We start from the raw sequence: 18,317 nt of genomic DNA on the forward strand, positions 1-18,317 counted from the left end.
TTCCTCAACTCCTAGTGCCACATATCTTGCTTCCCTATTGGCAAACAGTGTTTTATTGACATATACCCAGGACTTCCCCATCACCTGGAAGGCCTTAGTGACCAGCCAGGCACTGACTGAGGGGCCTTGGGAGAGCTGAGAAAATTAAAATATCAGTAGATTCATGTGCAGCTGCTAAGACAAAAGAAAAAATCAGGGAGCTGAACAGAACACGAGGTTCTCTTACATAGACATAAAATACATTCTGTTCTCTAAAAAAGGGAAAAATATGAAACATACATGAATAAGAAAGGTAAGAACATTGGTGAGTGGTAGAGGGGTCAACTCACAAATACAAGGTTGTAGGTTAACTTCCAAGGATTACACAAGAAAATGAACAAATGTCAAAGAGCAGATGCAGATTTCTCTACTTCAGTGATTTATTTGTTTCCTTTTTCAAATTGGGGATGAAAACCAGCAACACATCTATGGACAACAAACAATATAACAAACAATATACCAAGTAGTGCACACACACTTTTTCCTTACCTTTCTTTTCCTTCCCTTCCCTTATTTCCCTTCTGTTTCCTTCCTTTTCCTTTCTTCTCTCTCTCTCTCCCTCTCTTCCTTCCCCCTCCCTCCCTTCTCTCTCTCTCTCTCTCTCTCTCTCTCTTTCTCTCTATCTCTATCTCTATCTCTCTGTGTGTGTGAGACCTAATCCAAGCCAGGTCTCCATGAACACTTTGCCCAACCTCCTCCACTAAACTCCATCTTAGCTGTGCTTTTGGGTTTTTAAATTTTCTTTAAAACATGGTACCTGGATTAGAACTTAGGACTCCACCACTAACTTCTGTCCTCATTCCCCAATCCTTATAATACTATTTTTGCTTATTTGTTTTTGAGACAGGGATTCCCTATGTGACCATGCCTTTGTAGACCAGGATGGCCTAGAACTGAGAGATCCACTTGCCTCTGCCTACCAAATGTTGGGATTAAAGGTATGTGCTACCACAACCAGAAGTACAGTTGGTTTTAAATCAGACAACAGGGAGTTCCTCATGGATGGCATGAGCTTGAGAGCCTCCTTCTTCTGCCTTCCCAGGAGAACTCAATTGCAGTCCAGTGCTAATGCTGGGTTGGGGGTATCACAGTTAACCAGCCAACAGGGCAAGATGGTTTATAAATGTCATCCCAGTCAACAGAAGTCTGAGACAGTGGACTGTTTCTAGTGTAGGGATAGCCTGATCTACAAAATGAGTAGTAATGAGCTACCCAGTGGCAGCTAAACAAACAAACAAACATTGCAAAGACATAGCTCTGGGTTTTGTGTAAAAATGTTTGTTGGTTTAGTTTTTCAAGTTTCTTTAATTTTCAAAACAAGTTCTTAGGCTATGTAGGTAGGATGACATTGAGTATCTGTTTCTCTGTCTCTACTTAGAGAATGGGGGGATTACAAGTGGCACTGCAATCCCTATTTTAATGGACTTCACAGATCCAACTGAGGGACTCATGTATGGTAGGAAAGCACTGTCAAGTGAGGTACATCCCAGGAAGCTATGGACCCAGGAATTGCTATGTGGGGGCTATGTAGTGATTGTCAGGCTCCCTGGAAAAACAAAACAAAAACAAAAGCAAGAAAAGGATACATATGAAACCTAAACCTCGAAATATGACCTTGAAATAGAACTATGTTTATGTGAAATACAACCTGTGACTCTATATCTAGAAGTACTTATGTGTCCAAGCCTCTCATACTCCTTAGTTTATCCATGGTGCTGGAGAGCAAACCCAGGAGCCCAACACAAGCTGTACAAGTGTTCAACACTGACTGAACCCCAGTCTCAAGCTCAAAGTAATCTTGTCAACATGTAAACCTGAAGGTAGAGGCCAGGGACTCACAGGCACCAACCAAGCACCTTACCACTGAGTATATGTCTATTTTAACAAGGACGTTAGAGTTTTGTTTACTTGTAAATATTGCTTTTTGAGGGGGTTCCAGAGAGTTTTTCTGTGGCTTTGGAGACTGTCCTGGAACTAGCTGTTATAGAACAGGCTGGTCTGGAACTCACAGAGATCTTCCTGCCTTTGCCTTCTGAATCCTGGGATTAAACATTAGTGCCATCACAATCTGTTTTAAACTTTGATTTTTAATTAAATTTTATTTAGGTATAGGCTCATGCCTACATGTGTTGTGTAGACTATGCACTTGAATGCAGGTATTCATATGGATTCCATCACCTGCACCTGAATTTACAGGCAGGTGTCAGCCACCTGATATGGGTATAGGACACTGAACTTGAATCCACTGGAAGAATGACTTGCATGGGCTTTTAACCTTTGAGCCATTCTCCTGGCTCCCGTGTCCCTTTCTGTGTCCACAGCTAGCATGGATATGTAGTGTGCCCTAGCAGATAACCTTATTTACCTGCCCCGATTTGGAATAGAGTCACTATAGACATGTTCCTTTTCCATTTGTATTTCTGTCCAGAGTCCTTACAAAGAGATGGTGTATGGGATGCAGAAAACAATAATAATATATGAGCAAAGGACCATCACACTATGTGTTTAGGAAAGATACCAATGAAGAAGAAAACTGTGATACAGAATTATTTTATTGCTGCTTCTTTATACAGAAAATTGAGAATGTAATGGGTAGGGATAGGGACATTAAAAACACAATGAAAAAGCAGACCACAACTGAAGACCTCAATACAGTTCCTTGGTTCAGCAGATCCTTGAAGCCGGCTGAGAGACATTCCAGACCCTGAACGTAGCAGGGAGGCTAATGACTAAGGAAAACCCCAGAAGGGGAGCACATAAATCTGGAAGTCATGTTCCCTATTTACTGCCAGCAAGGACAAAGTCTGGGCCCCAGGTCATAGACACAACGCACTCCACATTTATGGCAGGTATCTGTAGCAAAGACTATTCTCTTGGGTTGTCTCTTGGCCCTGAGTGCATTGATGAGCTCAGGACAAATGTGGAGGAACCTTTCTGTGTCGATGTAACCTAAGTCATCATAGCATTCCAGAGGTGCAGGGTACTGTTCCCCATTCATCTTGCTCCAGTTGGCTGTGTGCAGCAAAAGGTCCTTCAGGATGGGCATAGAGAAGTCATTGTCACACAAGTTCACCTTGGTGAGCAGGGAACACAGGTTGAGGGCAGGTGTGAGCAGAGTGAGCTGTGAGTCCTCCATCCCACAACCCTCCAAGTCCAGGGACTGCAGAGAGTGTGCCACAGTCTCTAGTAGAAGTCGGAGAGGCATGGGGTCTAAAGTCAATAACACCACACCTCTCATGTCCAGATGTTTGAGCTGACAGAGGCTGTGACAACAGGGGAAGTCATTCAAGTCCGACTCTGACAGAATGTAGCCAGTGATGGAGAGAGTCTCCAAGGGGCTCCTCAGGCACCTACGGATAAACAAGGTGGTTAGTTTCAGCAAAAGGTTTTGAAGAAGAGTGTGTACCTTGGGGCTTAAAAAGAGCAAGATGGGGCACATGACTCAAGGTCAGTTAGACGATATGAAAAAGGAAGAGAACCAGGTGCTGCCTAGTGGAGTCTTCTACATCAAGTCACACCCCCAACTGTCAGCATAATTGGACCCAGTGACAGGCAGGCACCACCCATCCACTAATCCTCAGTTAAAGAGAAAGGTTTGGGCTGGGCGGTGGTGGCACATGCCTTTAATCCCAGCACTCAGGAGACAGAGGCAGGTGGATCTCTGTGAGTTTGAGACCAAGCCTGGTCTACCGAGTGAGTTCCAGGACAGGCTCCAAAACAATACAGAGAAACCCTGCCTCGGAAAAAGAGAGAGAGAGAGAGAGAGAGAGAGAGAGAGAGAGAGAGAGAGAGAGAGAGAGAGAGAGAGAGAGAGAGAGAGAGAGAGAGAGAGAGAGAGAAAGGTTTGCTCTAGTAGCTGACCCAGATCCCTGTCGTTGCTTACCTGAGGACCTGTTTCACGTGGTCTCTCAGAAAGTAGATGCCATTCAAGGAGAGATTCTGCAGACAGTGCAGTTTGGAGAACTGAGACACCAACTTCCTGACACACTTCTCTTCTCTGTCTGCTGTCCTGTTGATGGTCCTGATAGTGTTCTTGTAGATGCGTGCCAGGGAGAGTTTGCGAAGACTTCTCATTTGGCCAAGGCAGGAAGCAAAAAGTGCCAATGTGGACACGTCCCACCCCATGTTCAGTTCCAGTTCCTCAATGTGCCGGGGATGGAAAACACTCAAGATCTCCTTGATCCTGCACAGAGGCAGAGCCCAGATCTTCATCCTCACACAGCAGAGATGAAGGGAGCCTTTTCTCTGCTGGGCCCACTGCAAGAAATATGCTTGCTCTTCATCCAGTCGGAGTCTGAGGCAGAGGTCAACTGTGACCTTCAGACGCCGCCTCACTGCATATCTGGGAAGAACCTTCACCACTCGCTCCTCATCCCCACTCTCTGAGCAGTCTCCATCCTCTGTTCCAGTCCATATGGTCCAGAAGTCATGGCGCCCCTTCCTGAGATCCAGCTCCTTAATTTTCTCCCTCCTGTGGGTAAAATGGAGTCCAGTGTCAGCAGACATGACAGGACCAGACAGTGAGACAACTTCACTGCACATCCCCAATATCAGCTCTTCCCCCTGCCAAGGACTATGTCACTTCAGCACCAGTCTCCAATGTGGGAACTCGTGTGCTATGGAAGCTTCCCCTGGGCTGCATCTGAGACCTGACTGCTTTCCTTCCACTAAGTTACTCTCTGTTCCCTCCGTAGACCCGTTATTGGTGGCTGTGGGAATGCCAGGGATGGTCTCACCGCACTGTGACTCCATCTTCCCTAAGCTCAAATCCTCACTGTCACTGTCCTTACTACAAGGGATCAATAGCTGTCAAGACCCTGCATCCCTGCGTGATGATCCCATGAGAAGTCTCTGAGCCACTTCCACACCCTTCTCCCTGACCCCACGGTGTCTTCCTTGTGTACCCTGTGCTCCAGTCTACAGTACGAGGTTCTTGCTCACCTAGGGTGAAACTTTCTTGCCAGCTGCATGTCTACTGCATCTAACACAGCCTGGAAGGTTTCCAAGTCAGGGGTCTTCATCAGTGTCCCCACAGGGAGGCAGGGGAAAGGCCAGGCTGCCACCATTGCCTTCACAATCCTAGTGTGTCTGCCTTTGAAGGCCTCTTTGAACAGTTCTGGGAAGAGCTCCATGGGCAGTTGCTCCAGAGCAGAGATGGCCAAGTCCTCATTTCTCAGCAGAGCCTGGCTTGCCTGCTTTCTGAGTGTGGCTGGGGTCTGAACACTCATCATGATGGGTCTGCAGTCAGAAAGGTCCTGTGGATGAATTCAGAGAACAACATTCTTTCAGGACATGGTTTAGACATCTTCCTCACCACGAACAGGAACCACTCAAGTCAGATTGTATTTGTTCTGGCAATGGTAGAGACACCATGGTCCTCACTGGTGGTTGGAAGCCAGACTTCTGCACTGGAACCATGGGATACTCTCTATCCCATAATAGACTGATGATTTTCTGGTCAAAAGACCTTATAAGTGACCCTTTCTCAAAAAAAAAAGCATTGTGTTGTGGTTCAATGTTTAGTATATTCCTACCATGGAGGATGATGGCACTGGGTTCCTGAAAATTTCAGGCCACCCTGGGTAACAGAACCAGCCATATCTAACAAACAAATAGAGAAACAGATGCTTGATAAAGAGGCAAAGTAAAGCCTGAATCCAGACCTAAGTCACAAATGCAATTCCAGCGTCTGTGAGTCTGAAACAGAGCAACTCCCAAGGAACCAAGCCATGTACTCTGCAGGTCTGCTTGGGCCCTTGTGTCACAGAAACACCAATATCAATGTAGCACAGTAGGAGAGAACATGCTAGGGACCACAGCACCCTGAGACTGGATGGTCTTGATTTCCAGGCAACCCAGAACTACAAGGACACTTCTTGAACAGCTTACACGACTAGGAAACCCCTGTCTCAAAACAACAGTCACACTGAGCTCAACAAGCTTCATTTGAAATGAAGGCAAACACAGTGTCTTCAGTGTGTTCATCTGAAGAGACAGAAATCAGAATTCTCTGTCCCTTCTTGGGCCTAAAGGACCCTACATCAAACTGCAAGACCCAAGGGAGGATAATTACTCACCAGTTCTGAGCACTTAGGCAGTTCCTACAGCTCCAGGTCTCTGAGTGTCTTGGGTGGCTCTCCTGAGTCTCTTGGGTGGCTCTCCTGAATCCTTTATATACCACTCTGCTCGCTCATCCTCCCTACTGCAGTCCCGCCTTCCAACCCCAAGCTGCTATTTGATTGGATAGTTCAGTGTCCACCATTTTAATTCTATAGATAACATCCAATCATTTTGTTAATTGAATCAAACTCAGTGTGAATACACCCCTCCTCTCAGTCCCTCCAAGTCTGGATAAATATAAACATTCCCCTTGCTAATTAACTACACAGCACGGAGTTAACTTGACATTTTGTTAACTTATTTATTACTTAGATTTGAATTTGATAGAGGGACTGGATCTTACTCTGAAGCTAAGGTTGTTTTGGAACTGTAACTTCTAGGAATCCTTCTGTCCCAGCATCCTTCTTGCTAGGAGTACTCATAAGTATAACTATACTTGACTGAATTTCATCATGTAACCACAGTCATTCTGAGTTTGAGTCAGATTGTAATTTAATATGTTGCTGATAACAGCCATAAAACAATTCATAATATATTTATCTATGTACCCTAGGAAAAATACCGAGTCAGTCAGGAATATGTTCTGAAACTCAAGTCTGAACAGGATGCTTCTTCAACACACTGAAGTAGCAGCTACTCAATTGGGGAGGCAGGAGGATGACTTGATTCCATCAATGTGGTGGTCAGGGTATTGGGAATGCAGTCAATTCCTAGAGACATACCCAGCATACCCTGAGCCCTCTGCCCGGCATTAACTGCAGCAGACTTGCTAGGGAATGCCTTGACTCCAGAATTCCAAAATTGGAGGCAGGAGGATCAGTTCAAAGTCATCTTCAGCCATACTGTAAACGGAAGAACAGCCTGAGCCATCTGCTTCCTAAATAATGAACAGAGCAGAACAGAACAACAACAAAGCTTGCTTTGTCTGTGATGCCACCCTTGGTTCCCCAGATACAGAGGGAGCTTCAAAAGATCCATAAGGCCAGCACACTTGCTCAAGGACATGAAATCAAGAGTGGACCTGGGGGCTGGAGAGTGGCTCAGCAATAATGAGCACCTGTCAATCAGCCCTTCCCTGTACTGCGTGGTGACTGAAAGGATCTGTCACTACAGTTCCTGGATATCTGAAGTGCCCTCTGACCCTCCTGGGCACCAGGCATACATGCTTGCATATTCATACATGAAGGGAAACAGTCCTACACCTTGAATTAATCTTTAAAAAATTTGCATCAGTGTCTGCAATGGTGGCACACACCTTTAATACACATTTTTGGGAGTAGCCAATTCCAAACCAGTCAGGAATACAGAGCGAGGATCTGTCTTAAAAAGTATTTTAGCTGGGCACTGGTGGCCCATGCCTTTGATCCCAGCACTCAGGAAGCAGAGGCAGGTGGATCTCTGTGAGTTCGAGGCCAGTCTGGTCTACAGAGCGAGTTCCAGGACAACTTCCAAAGACACAGAGAAACCCTGTCTAGGAAAAAACCAAAAAGATGAATAAATAAATGAATAGAAAATTAATTTAAGCCATGTGGCGGCAGCATACACCTTTAACCCCAGCACTCAGCAGGCAGATTAGGGTAGATCCCTGTGAGTTCAAGGTCAGCCTTGTCTACAAAGAACTAGAGAGGAACATTAGGCAGGAGGTGACAGGAATTCATCTCCCTTTCAGCCTGAATATTGGTAGAGGTGAGAACTCTGTAGTGGATGGCCGCTTTGTTTCTCTGATCTTCAGCTTTAACCCAAGTCTCTGTCGCTGTGTTTTTATTATTAAGACCAGCTAGAATTCCTGCTTCAATGATCTGCTTTATCTTATCTCTTATTTTAATCTCTCTATATATACTTTTTGCCTTGGGCCTTTTTAACTTTCTTTCCTTACTGTATGTATGTATCTATGTATGTATGTATGTATGTATGTATGTATGTATGTATGTATGTATGTCCTACTTTCCTGATTCTCATGTCTGGCTGTTGGGAGGTTGCCTAGCTTTAAGGATATGTGGGCGACTGATGCCTGCCAGTCACTGGAGACAAATATTTACAGATTCATTAGAATATGTAAGTTTCATCTTGTTTACACCTATGCTGTAAGGAGGTCTCAGAGGATGATTCATGAAGTAGAGGACTGAAGTTGCAGTTAAAAAAAAATAGGACAGATTCCAGGATGTGAAAGAACCTTCAGTCTTTGTCTCGGGACCCTCTCCCCAAAGACCACCAGGGAGCCAAAGTTCACTGCAAATGTAAGGGGATTTTTATTAAGCTGGTGCACCGGGGTTCAGCAGCCTTTGGAAGGAGTGAACCCCGAGCAGAAATTACAGCAAGTTTTTAAAGCCTAAAACCACAACTAGAATGGAGAGGGGGTACAAAGGAAGTTTAGCAGTTGGTGCCAAACCTTCATGAATCATGTACACTTGTGGCTGTCTGTCTGGCTGGCTCCTTATCTGTCTTAGGCAACGTCTGTTACCTGGCTGAACTGTGTGACTGGCCTGGAACCTTGAGGTCTGGGGAATGTTCCCAAGTCCTTGAGGACTGAGGTCTGGGAAATATTTTCAAGTCCTTGTGGACCACCCTGGGAAGATGTTCAAGTGTAGCTGCTCACATCCGAGGATGGGACAGCTTAGTAGTTTTTCAACTGCTGGGGTAGGGGATTCTTCAGATGGCATGTAATTCTTTGTGGAATCTTGTTAAATTATTCCAATGGAAAGGGAACAGAAACAGAAGAGTTTCGTTAGGCGTCAGGGGACTCACACCTGCATAGTCTACAGGTGAGCTCTGTGCTCAGATCTGTGAGAACAGCCTCCATTCTAACTCTAATTTCCCATGTGACAGATGGTGGAGCCCAGGTAGGGACTGAGTGAGTGGGACATGGGACAAAGTGGTGGGAATGTCTATGACTGGAAGTGAATGTGCAGAGACTGGGATGGTGTTGGGGAAGTCCTGTGTATATGTCAATAAAGCACTGCTGGCCAATAGGAATCTAGATAGGTGGGACTAGGAGTCCAGGAGGACTCTGGGAAGGAGAAACACAGAGAGTCAAGATGTAACGCCATAGAGTAGGAAGCCCGGGACTATGCTCCAGTAAGAGACATATTTAGATGAACAATTATGGGGTAATTACTTAAGTCAGAGCTAGCCAGTAAGAAACAACAGCTTCATAATTAATATAGCCTGCTGTGTGTTTATTTGGGACTGATGTGGCTCTAGAACCAGGCTGGTGGGAAGGCTTATCTCAAGGAAAAAGCTTCCCTTTACAGGATGGGAACCAGGGTTCAGGGAGTCCACGGGAAATGTCCTAGATCCTGAGAGGACTTTCATGTGTTGAACCTTATTATGTGTGCTTTCTGGGCTTATGGGCTGAGATGGTTTTCTGCTTGACAGTGAGGCCAGGATATAAAATTTGGGTTTGTCTGCACCGAAAAGAATCTTAGATATTGTCCTTGAACATTTTGTCAAACTGACCTTTACCTTGATTCCTCTTACCTCAGGGTAAATCCCACCACAAATTCTCCAATATCATTTACCAGAGCTAATTCCATTGTCTCTCCCTACCTGCCTGTCAAACCACTGGAGACCTTTTCCACCACTCACTACCAAATATCACAACCTGAATTATTTCCCTATTGTCACAGCCTCTGTCAGCTCAAACATCTGGACATGAGAGGTGTGGTGTTATTGGCTTTAGATCCCATGCCTCTCCGACTTCTACTAGAGACTGTGGCACACTCTCTGGAGTCCATGGACTTGCAAGGTTGTAGGATGGAGGACTCACAGCTCACTGTCCTCACACCTGTCCTCAACCTGTGTTCCCTGCTCACCAAGGTGAACTTATGTGTCAATGCCTTCTCTGTGCCAATCCTGAAGGACTCTCTGCTGTACACAGCCAACTTGAGGAAAATGAATGGGGAGAAGCACCCTACACCTCCGGATGTGTAGCATTCTGGGGTTCGTCTGCATACAGAGATTTCATCACCCCTGTTCTGCTCTCATGGATGCACTCAGGGCCATAGGCAGCATAAGAGATCTTCTTTGCTATGATGCTGCCTTAAATTTGCTGAGTACTGTGTCTATGACCTGAGGCTCAGACATGTTTCTTGTTGGCTGTAAAAACAAACATGACTTCTGGATTTGAAGACATGGAGGCTGGGGACACGTTTCTCCTCTCAGATTGCAGAGCTCATGACATCAGACTCTGCTCAGATTGCTGGAAACTAAATGATGTGCAGTGAGGTGGATCTTGGAGCCTGAGGATGACAGGGAGGACAATGGGACAGTGGGAGCAGGTAGAGTCTCCTGGATTCAGAAGGGCAATTGTGTGTTTCTAAGTGGCTTTTGTCAGGGTGGGATAACCAGGGACTTTGTCTGCACCTGTAAACCAGGATTCACCCCCTGGGGTCTTTTTCAGTTGTTAACCTCACTGCCAGGTTCATGGTCAGAGGGTCCAATGACTCAGGAATGAAAAACACTTGTGTCTAATGAATGAGGCACAGGTCCAGGTCTCCTTGGCAGCAAAAGCTTTTGTAACACTTCTGTCCATCTTGGGCTTTGCCTGTGGATTTGTCACATTTACTTTGTGTGGCTATTCAATTAATGCACAAAAAATGTTAATCTTGCTGGGTGGTGGTGTTACATGCCTTTAATCCCAGCACTCCAGAGGCAGAGGCAGACGGATCTCTGTGAGTTCAAGGCCAGCCTGGTCTACAAGAGATAGTTCCAGGACAGCCTCCAAAGCCACAGATAAACCCCATTTTGAAACCACCCTCCCCCCCAAAACATTAACCTACAGTGATCAGAATGTGCACTTCCTATGAAGGGACCACAGAGGATTAACATCCTGTGTACTCAGGTCACTGGACACTGTGAACCCCTCAGAGATGGCTGAAGGAAAGACTATAAAGGGCAAAGTGAACAGGGATTATGACATTAATTTTTCTTCTATATTTCAAAGTTTGTTTTCTTTTTATTCGACAGCCTCATGTGCTCCACACTGGCCTTGAACCCTTGATGTTGTTTCTTCCTCACTGACATTACCACCATAATCCACCATGTCTAGCATACATGCCACACATCTGTAGGCTGGTATTCCTGTGGACTCTTGAACTCTATTGTAGGAGTGAACCCCACAAAGCTATCTACCCATGAGGGCGGGGACATGTAAACTGACACAGGTAGATATAAAAGGAAGTGAAAGAAACAGGAACCTCCCTTTTTTCTCCTGGAAGCCAGCCACGCTTCTAACTCCTGGTTTGTGCTCCTGGTTTGTGCGACTCTCTCTCTCTCTCTCTCTCTCTCTCTCTCTCTCTCTCTCTCTCTCTCTCTCTCTCTCTCTCTCTCTCTCTCTGGTAAATAAATATATTGTTTTCCTATAGCATTGACTATCATTAATATCTGGTGGCAGAAGTGGATTGGAATTACAGCCCAAGCCTCTGTGTCGGGTGACCGCCTGACTCGGCATCCCGAGGTGAGTGCTAATTGGCATTCCAGCCACCTGGCTGAAGCTACATTGCGGGAGCTCGCTCCCATTTCTCCGGAATTCCATTTCTCACGTCTTCTGCTGCCTGCTCCGGATCCCGGGGTGGGACACGGCAAAAGACTCCCCGCCACTGCCTGACGTGAGTACCGCCCTCCCTGCCGCTGCCGTGTTCAGAGGAGCCACCACCAAGGCTGCCGAGAGAACCGCGTTCCCTGCCGTGGCACCCCAGCCATCTGCTGTCCGCGGCCATCTGCTGCCCCGCCTCCCCGTCCCCTCACCCCCCCCCCCCGCCTCCCCTCCGCCCCCCCACACGCCTGATTCCCTTGCCCAGTTTCCACCACCTTAGCAGCTACCAGAGCCACTGCGAGCTCCGCTGCTGTGCGGCTAATCTCCCTTCCCAAATCTGTTCGTTAAATCTTCACAGGTTCCTTGGGGAGCATCCGATTTTCTGCGGAGAAGCGGTGTTTGGCGGTACACCTTCGCCATCTGCTGGCCAAGATCGGTAACTACAGGTATTTTAATCTGAGACAAAACATGAGGTGATTTTTCCAATTTAGGAATCACCAATTGGTGGTAAGAACATCTAATTATAACATGGCAGGTAATTTAACATTGCAGGATTTTAGAGATTTCGTTACCAATGTGATGGATTATGCAGTAAAAGACAATTATGATATTTTTCATATGTATATGTGTGCCATGCTTGTGATTAGTATATTAATACATGTAATCATATGGAAGAAACATGTGCTTATGATTCGAAAATTAGAGTCAAAAGTTCAGGAAAAAGGTGATTTAGTTACCAAAACAGATAATTTGGAATTTGATCAGAACAATCTTCGAGTCACAGTTAATTCAATGTCTACTGCATTTATGGCTAAAACTGAGTCTAACCAGGTGGAATTTTCCAAATTAGCAGAGTCAATTCAAAAGTTAGGGTCAAAAATTCAGGAACAAGGGGATTTTGTTAAATTTGACCAGGACAACCTTCGAGACACATTCAATTCAATGTCCACTACATTTATGGCTAAGATGGAGTCTAGCCAGGAGGAATTTTCAAAATTAGCAGGGTCAATTCAATCTATGTCTGACAATAATAACAATCTAGCACACTGAATGTGTTTTCTGGAAGGAAAGATAGATGCCTTTGGAGTTTTTAGGGAGGATGGTATGAAAAGCTTGGAATCACGTTTAAGTGAACAGTCCAAAGACTTTTTTTTTTTGGTTTTACGAGACAGGGTTTCTCTGTTTTGGAGGCTGTCGGTCCAGCCTGGCCTCGAACTCACAGAGATCCGCCTGCCTCTGCCTCCTGAGTGCTGGGATTAAAGGCGTGTGCCACCAACGCCCGGCTCAGTCCAAAGACTTAAAACAATCTTTAATACAGAAAATCCAAGACCTCAATGAACAATCCAATGACTTGGAACAATTTTAGTGGAGGAAATCCCAGACCTCAATGAACAGTCCAAGAGCTTGGAACAATTTTTAATGCAGGAAATCTAAGACCTAAAGGATGACATGGTTGCAAAATTTCAATCTTTAGAAGATACATCCTCTGAAACATCAGATGTTGAGTCAACAGATGCTAGGCTACCAGGAAATAAACAAAATATGGCTACTAGACATCCAAAGTGGCCTTTCCAGTAACCATGGTAGAAAGACCAGCATCGCGGAGGAACCAATCTGGTTCCACTACACATAAATGGGAATCTATTCCCATGAAAGAAATGAAAGCTATAAAGCAAGCAATAATGTCTTTTGGGGCCCAAAGCCCTTATGTAAAACAGTTACTAAACACATGGGCTACTACCAATAAGATAACTCCCTCAGATTGGAATGATTTAATATCTGTAGTGTTGGACCAGTCTTCCCAAATACAGTGGAAAGCTTTGTGGAGACAGGAAGCCAAGGCCCTTGAACTTCAAGGTTTGAAGGATGGCTTTGAAGCTTCTGAAAGTAAGATTATTGGGGAGAAGTAATTTTCTGACCCGCAGGTCCAAGCTGGTTATGATGAGAATATATTTGATTTATGCAAAACAGCAGCACTAAATGCTTTGGATAAGGTTCATGAACCAGGGGAAAAAGTTGAATCATATTCAAAAGTGATACAGGGCCCGAGGGAAAGATTCTCTGAATTCTTACAAAGATTATCCAGAGCAGTAGATTTACAAATAACTGATCCTAATATTAGGCGACTTCTTACAGAATCTTTGGCTTATGAGAATGCAAACCCACATTACAAACAGATATTGTGGCCATTAAAGGTAAGATCAGCACCATTGGAGGAATGGGTCTTATATACAACTAATGTACATTAAGCCATTTCTAAAGGATTTAGGAGTAATCAGGATGAAAAATGGCCTACCCAAGAGGAGATACCAAATTGGGTTAGGGAAGCAATCTTTAGAAGTTTCAAAAGACATCGAAACTTTAGATGTTTTAATTGTGGTAAAATAGGACATCTGAGTAGGAACTGAAGACAACACATTCCTAGATATAATGCTTCTACCAGTAATGCATCAAACAGAAGGCCTCAGCTTCCTGATCTCTTTAGGAGGTTTGGAAAGGTAAAACATTGGACTGATGAATGCTGGTCCACAAGAGATAGACAAGGTAAATCTTTACAGCCAGGAAACTGGAATCAGGGTCTCAAGCAGGCCCCAGAAAGAAAGATTATCCGGTCATTCCCAGTGACAGTGGAGGACAGCCTCTCCCAGGACAATTAGAAGATCCACTGCCCATTGTAAATAATACGGCACTGGATAATACATTAGCTCCAGAGGATGAATCAATTATATCAGGAGGAAATACAAAACATATATTTTGGCAAACTTCTATACAATATCATAGACCCAAGTTACCAGTTAAAGTAAATAATATGGTGATTAATGGCATTTAAGACACAGGAAGTGACGTCACCATCATTATCAGAAGTCCTGGCCCCCAAATTGGGCTTTAAAAGAGGTTAACGTTCAATTCTTAGGGATTGGAACCCTATCTGAAGTTAAACAGAGCGTTAGATGGATTGACTTTATTGGGGCAGAAGGACAAAGAGGAAGGTTAAAGCCATATGTTGCAGATATTGCTATAAACCTCTGGGGTCGTGATCTATTACAGCAATGAAATACGCAGATTAACATTCCTCCTGTATCAGCTAGGAATTATAGACAAGCTCTTGATGGTAGAAAGAATATAGTAACACAGTACAGAAAACAGATGCCAAATGTACAGGCTGTACAGAAGCAAGATGCTAGTGCCAAACCTACAGAGCAACCAAAAGCTCTACCCTTAAAATGGCTGACAGATGAACCCGTCTGGGGGGGGGTCAATGGCCTATGACATTTGAGAAGTTAGAGGCTTTGGAGAAGTTAGTTCAGGAATAGCTAGATGCTGGACATATTGAGGAATCAACTAGTGCATGGAACTCACCTGTTTTTGTTGTCAAGAAGAAATCTGGTAAGTGGAGAATAGTTACTGATCTTAGAGCCATCAACAAGGAAATTCAGCCTATGGGGTCTCTACAACCTTGGATGCTGTTACCTTCTCTAATTCCTAAGGATTGGCCAATTATAGTTATTGATTTAAAAGATTGCTTCTTCACCATACCGTTACAAGAAAACGACAGAGAAAAGTTCACCTTCACGGTACCTACCTATAATAATTCCTGTTTGGTACAGAGATTCCAGTGGAAGGTACTACCTCAAGGTATGTTAAACAGCCCAACTTTGTGTCAATATTTTGTGAATAAACCTCTAGAAATAATTCGTAAAAAATTTCCACATTCGTTAATATATCATTATATGGATGACATATTATTGTCTGATTCAAATAAGGATACTTTGGAAAAGATGTTTGAAGCAGTAAAGGAAACTTTAGCTTGCTGGGGATTACAAATTGCCCCCCAGAAAAAATACAAAGAGGAGATTCTATTAACTATTTAGGTTATAAAATAGATGCTCAGAAAATTAGACCGCAGAAAGTACAGATCAGAAGAGATCATTACGGGACTCTTAATGATCTTCAAATACTATTAGGAGAAATCTCTCAATTACAGACAATTATCGGTGTAGAAGGGCATGATTTAAAACACCTGAAAATGGCTTTAAAAGGAGATAAAGACCTAAACAGCCCACGTGTACTATCAGCTGAGGCTGAAAAAGAATTAGAATGGGTAGAAAAGAGAATATTAGAAGCACATGTAGACCGTTTGGATCCAAAGCTGGACTGTATTCTGGTTATTTTACCATATAGAGAATACCCCTCAGGAATATTAATGCAGAGGGAAGACATCATACTAGAATGGGTATTTCTGCTACATAAACAGAATAAAAAATTGAAAACGTATATAAAAAAGATCTCTGACTTGATATTAAAAGGTAAGTTAAGGCTTCGTCAACTGACTGGGAAAGACCCAGCTGAAATTATTGTACCTTTAGCAAATGATGAAATTTCCTCCTTATGGAAGGATAATGAGTATTGGCAAATAGCTTGCAGTGACTTTTTGGGAACTATTGGTAATAACTATCCCAAAACAGAGAGAATCAAATTCATAAAGAAAACAATTTGGATTCTTCCACATATCGTGAGACAAACACCTATTTATGGAGTTCTTACCTTCTACACGGATGCAAACAAATCAGGTAAGGCAGGGTATAAATCAGGAAATATAAGTAAAGTAGTTCAAAGCCCTTACAACTCCGTACAAAAGGCAGAGTTATATGCCATTCTCATGGTACTTAAAGATTTTACAGAGCCTCTCAATATAGTCACGGATTCTCAGTATACAGAAAGATTTGTCTTGCACATTGAGACTTCAGAATTTGTTCCTGATAGTACAGAATTAACCTCATTATTTTTACAATTACAGGAAACCATCAGAAACATGACTCATCCTATATATATATATAACACACATCAGATCCCATACAGGTCTGCCAGGTCCTCTGGCACAAGGCAATGATGAAATTGATCGTTTATTAGTAGGTAATGTGTTGGAAGCTTCAGAATTTCATAAGAAACACCATGTTAACAGCAAAGGCTTAAAGAAGGATTTTTCTATCACCTGGCAACAAGCCAAAGAAATAGTAAGAAATTGCCCCAGTTGCTCATTCTACAATCAAACTCCATTACCAGCAGGTTGTAATCCTAAAGTTATTCACAGAAATGAACTTTTGCAAATGGATGTATTTCACTTCCCAGAATTTGGCCGTTTGAAATATGTACACCATACCATAGACACATTCTCAGGATTCCAATGGGTTATTGCCCTCAGCTCTAAAAAAGCTGACTCTTTTTTTACACACGTCTTAGAGGTGATGGCTGTTATGGGTATACCTAAAACGATAAAAACTGACAATGCTCCAGCATATGTCTCCAGTAAATTGGAACAATTTTTCAAATATAATATAAAACATGTAACTGGTATACCTTACAATCCCACAGGACAAGCAGTGATTGAAAGATCTAACTGAACCTTAAAAGAGATGCTTTATAAAAAGCCAGGGAGAACAAAGACCCCTAAACACAGGTTACATAATGCTTTACTAACATTGAATTTTCTTAATGCTGATGAAAAAGGACAAACTGCAGCAGAAAGACACTGGACTACAGAGAAGACTTCTGAACTGAACCAACTGGTGTATTTTAAGGATGTTATGATCTCAGTCTGGAAACCAGGATATGTGGTACGTTTGGGAAGGGGTTATGCTTTTGTTTCCACAGGAGAAGAAAAGGTTTGGGTCCCATCTAAATTAATTAAGATTCGATCAGAACAGAAAACGTCTCAGGAGGAGGAAAGATGACGGCTCATCTACAAGGTCTGCTATGTAAAAGAAAACCTCATCAAAGGAAAGATAAGTATTATTTTTGTGTCTTTACAGGAAAAATTAGTTCTGAACAGTGAACAATACTAGGTATATGAATACCCAAAGAAGAAAGGATAGCTACCCAGAGGACCACCAAACATACAATAATACAGTGCATTATCAATGTCTAAATCTCTCTATTTTGTTATTGTAATTTCTATTTCCTCCACTTCTTAATATGCCTGAGTCCCAATCCATCTAATTAACGCTGGCTTTGGAGTTTGATTTGCTCTCCTGCTTTAAACCCAAGCATATTGTTAAAATGCAATTCAGACTTTCTGTGTTATATCAAAGAGCCATTGATATAAGACAGAAACAAAAAAATATATATAGGGACTGTCATCTGTGTATATTTTATTCTTTTCTAAAACTCTAATCTCCTTCATGTGTATTATACATGCCACACATCTTTAGGCTGGTATTCCTGTGGACTCTTGAACTCTATGAAGTAGCCATAGTGCACATCAAGGTGTTCAGTACATATATAAGTCTCTTTACTGGTAAGAAATATTTACTTCAAAAAAGAATTATATTTTTATTGTATTTTGAGTTTTCATTTGTGGTCTCTGTGTTGTTTTACTTAAAAAAATCTCCCTGGCCTATCCATTATATCCTCCATTTTCTGTACAGTAAAATATCAACCAAACAAATCATTACTTCACAAGTTTATTCTTCATTAGAATATTCATTGAGCACATAGAACAGGGGTTATTTTCTTTAGTGTTGTTACTGTTATCTGAATTTCATAAAGTATCTAAATTTGCTGGGTGTTGGTTGCAGTAGCCTTGGGTGGCAGAAGAGGCGGCTCTATGTGAGTTCCAGGTCAGCCT

At 43.2% G+C, this 18,317-nt stretch overlaps 1 protein-coding gene across 3 annotated transcripts; it reads right to left on the reverse strand.

Annotated features, from left to right (window-relative positions):
- Positions 1 to 2,821: 2,821 nt before the first annotated feature.
- Positions 2,822 to 5,267, reverse strand: LOC101830675 (PRAME family member 12-like). Of its 3 annotated transcripts, none has more exons than XM_040746610.1 (3): positions 4,981 to 5,267; positions 3,923 to 4,507; positions 2,822 to 3,389 (listed from the first exon to the last, which is right to left on the reverse strand). In XM_040746610.1, exons 1-3 carry the CDS (start codon positions 5,265 to 5,267, stop codon positions 2,822 to 2,824), a joined length of 1,440 nt encoding a protein of 479 aa, XP_040602544.1. The 3 variants fall into 3 exon arrangements, with proteins under 3 accessions (XP_040602544.1, XP_040602543.1, XP_040602545.1); XM_040746609.1 differs by having other exon boundaries at positions 3,923 to 4,510; XM_040746611.1 differs by lacking the exon at positions 3,923 to 4,507.
- Positions 5,268 to 18,317: the final 13,050 nt, after the last annotated feature.

Source organism: Mesocricetus auratus, unplaced genomic scaffold (assembly GCF_017639785.1).
Source record: "Mesocricetus auratus isolate SY011 unplaced genomic scaffold, BCM_Maur_2.0 Super-Scaffold_100006, whole genome shotgun sequence".
NCBI lineage: Eukaryota > Metazoa > Chordata > Mammalia > Rodentia > Cricetidae > Mesocricetus > Mesocricetus auratus.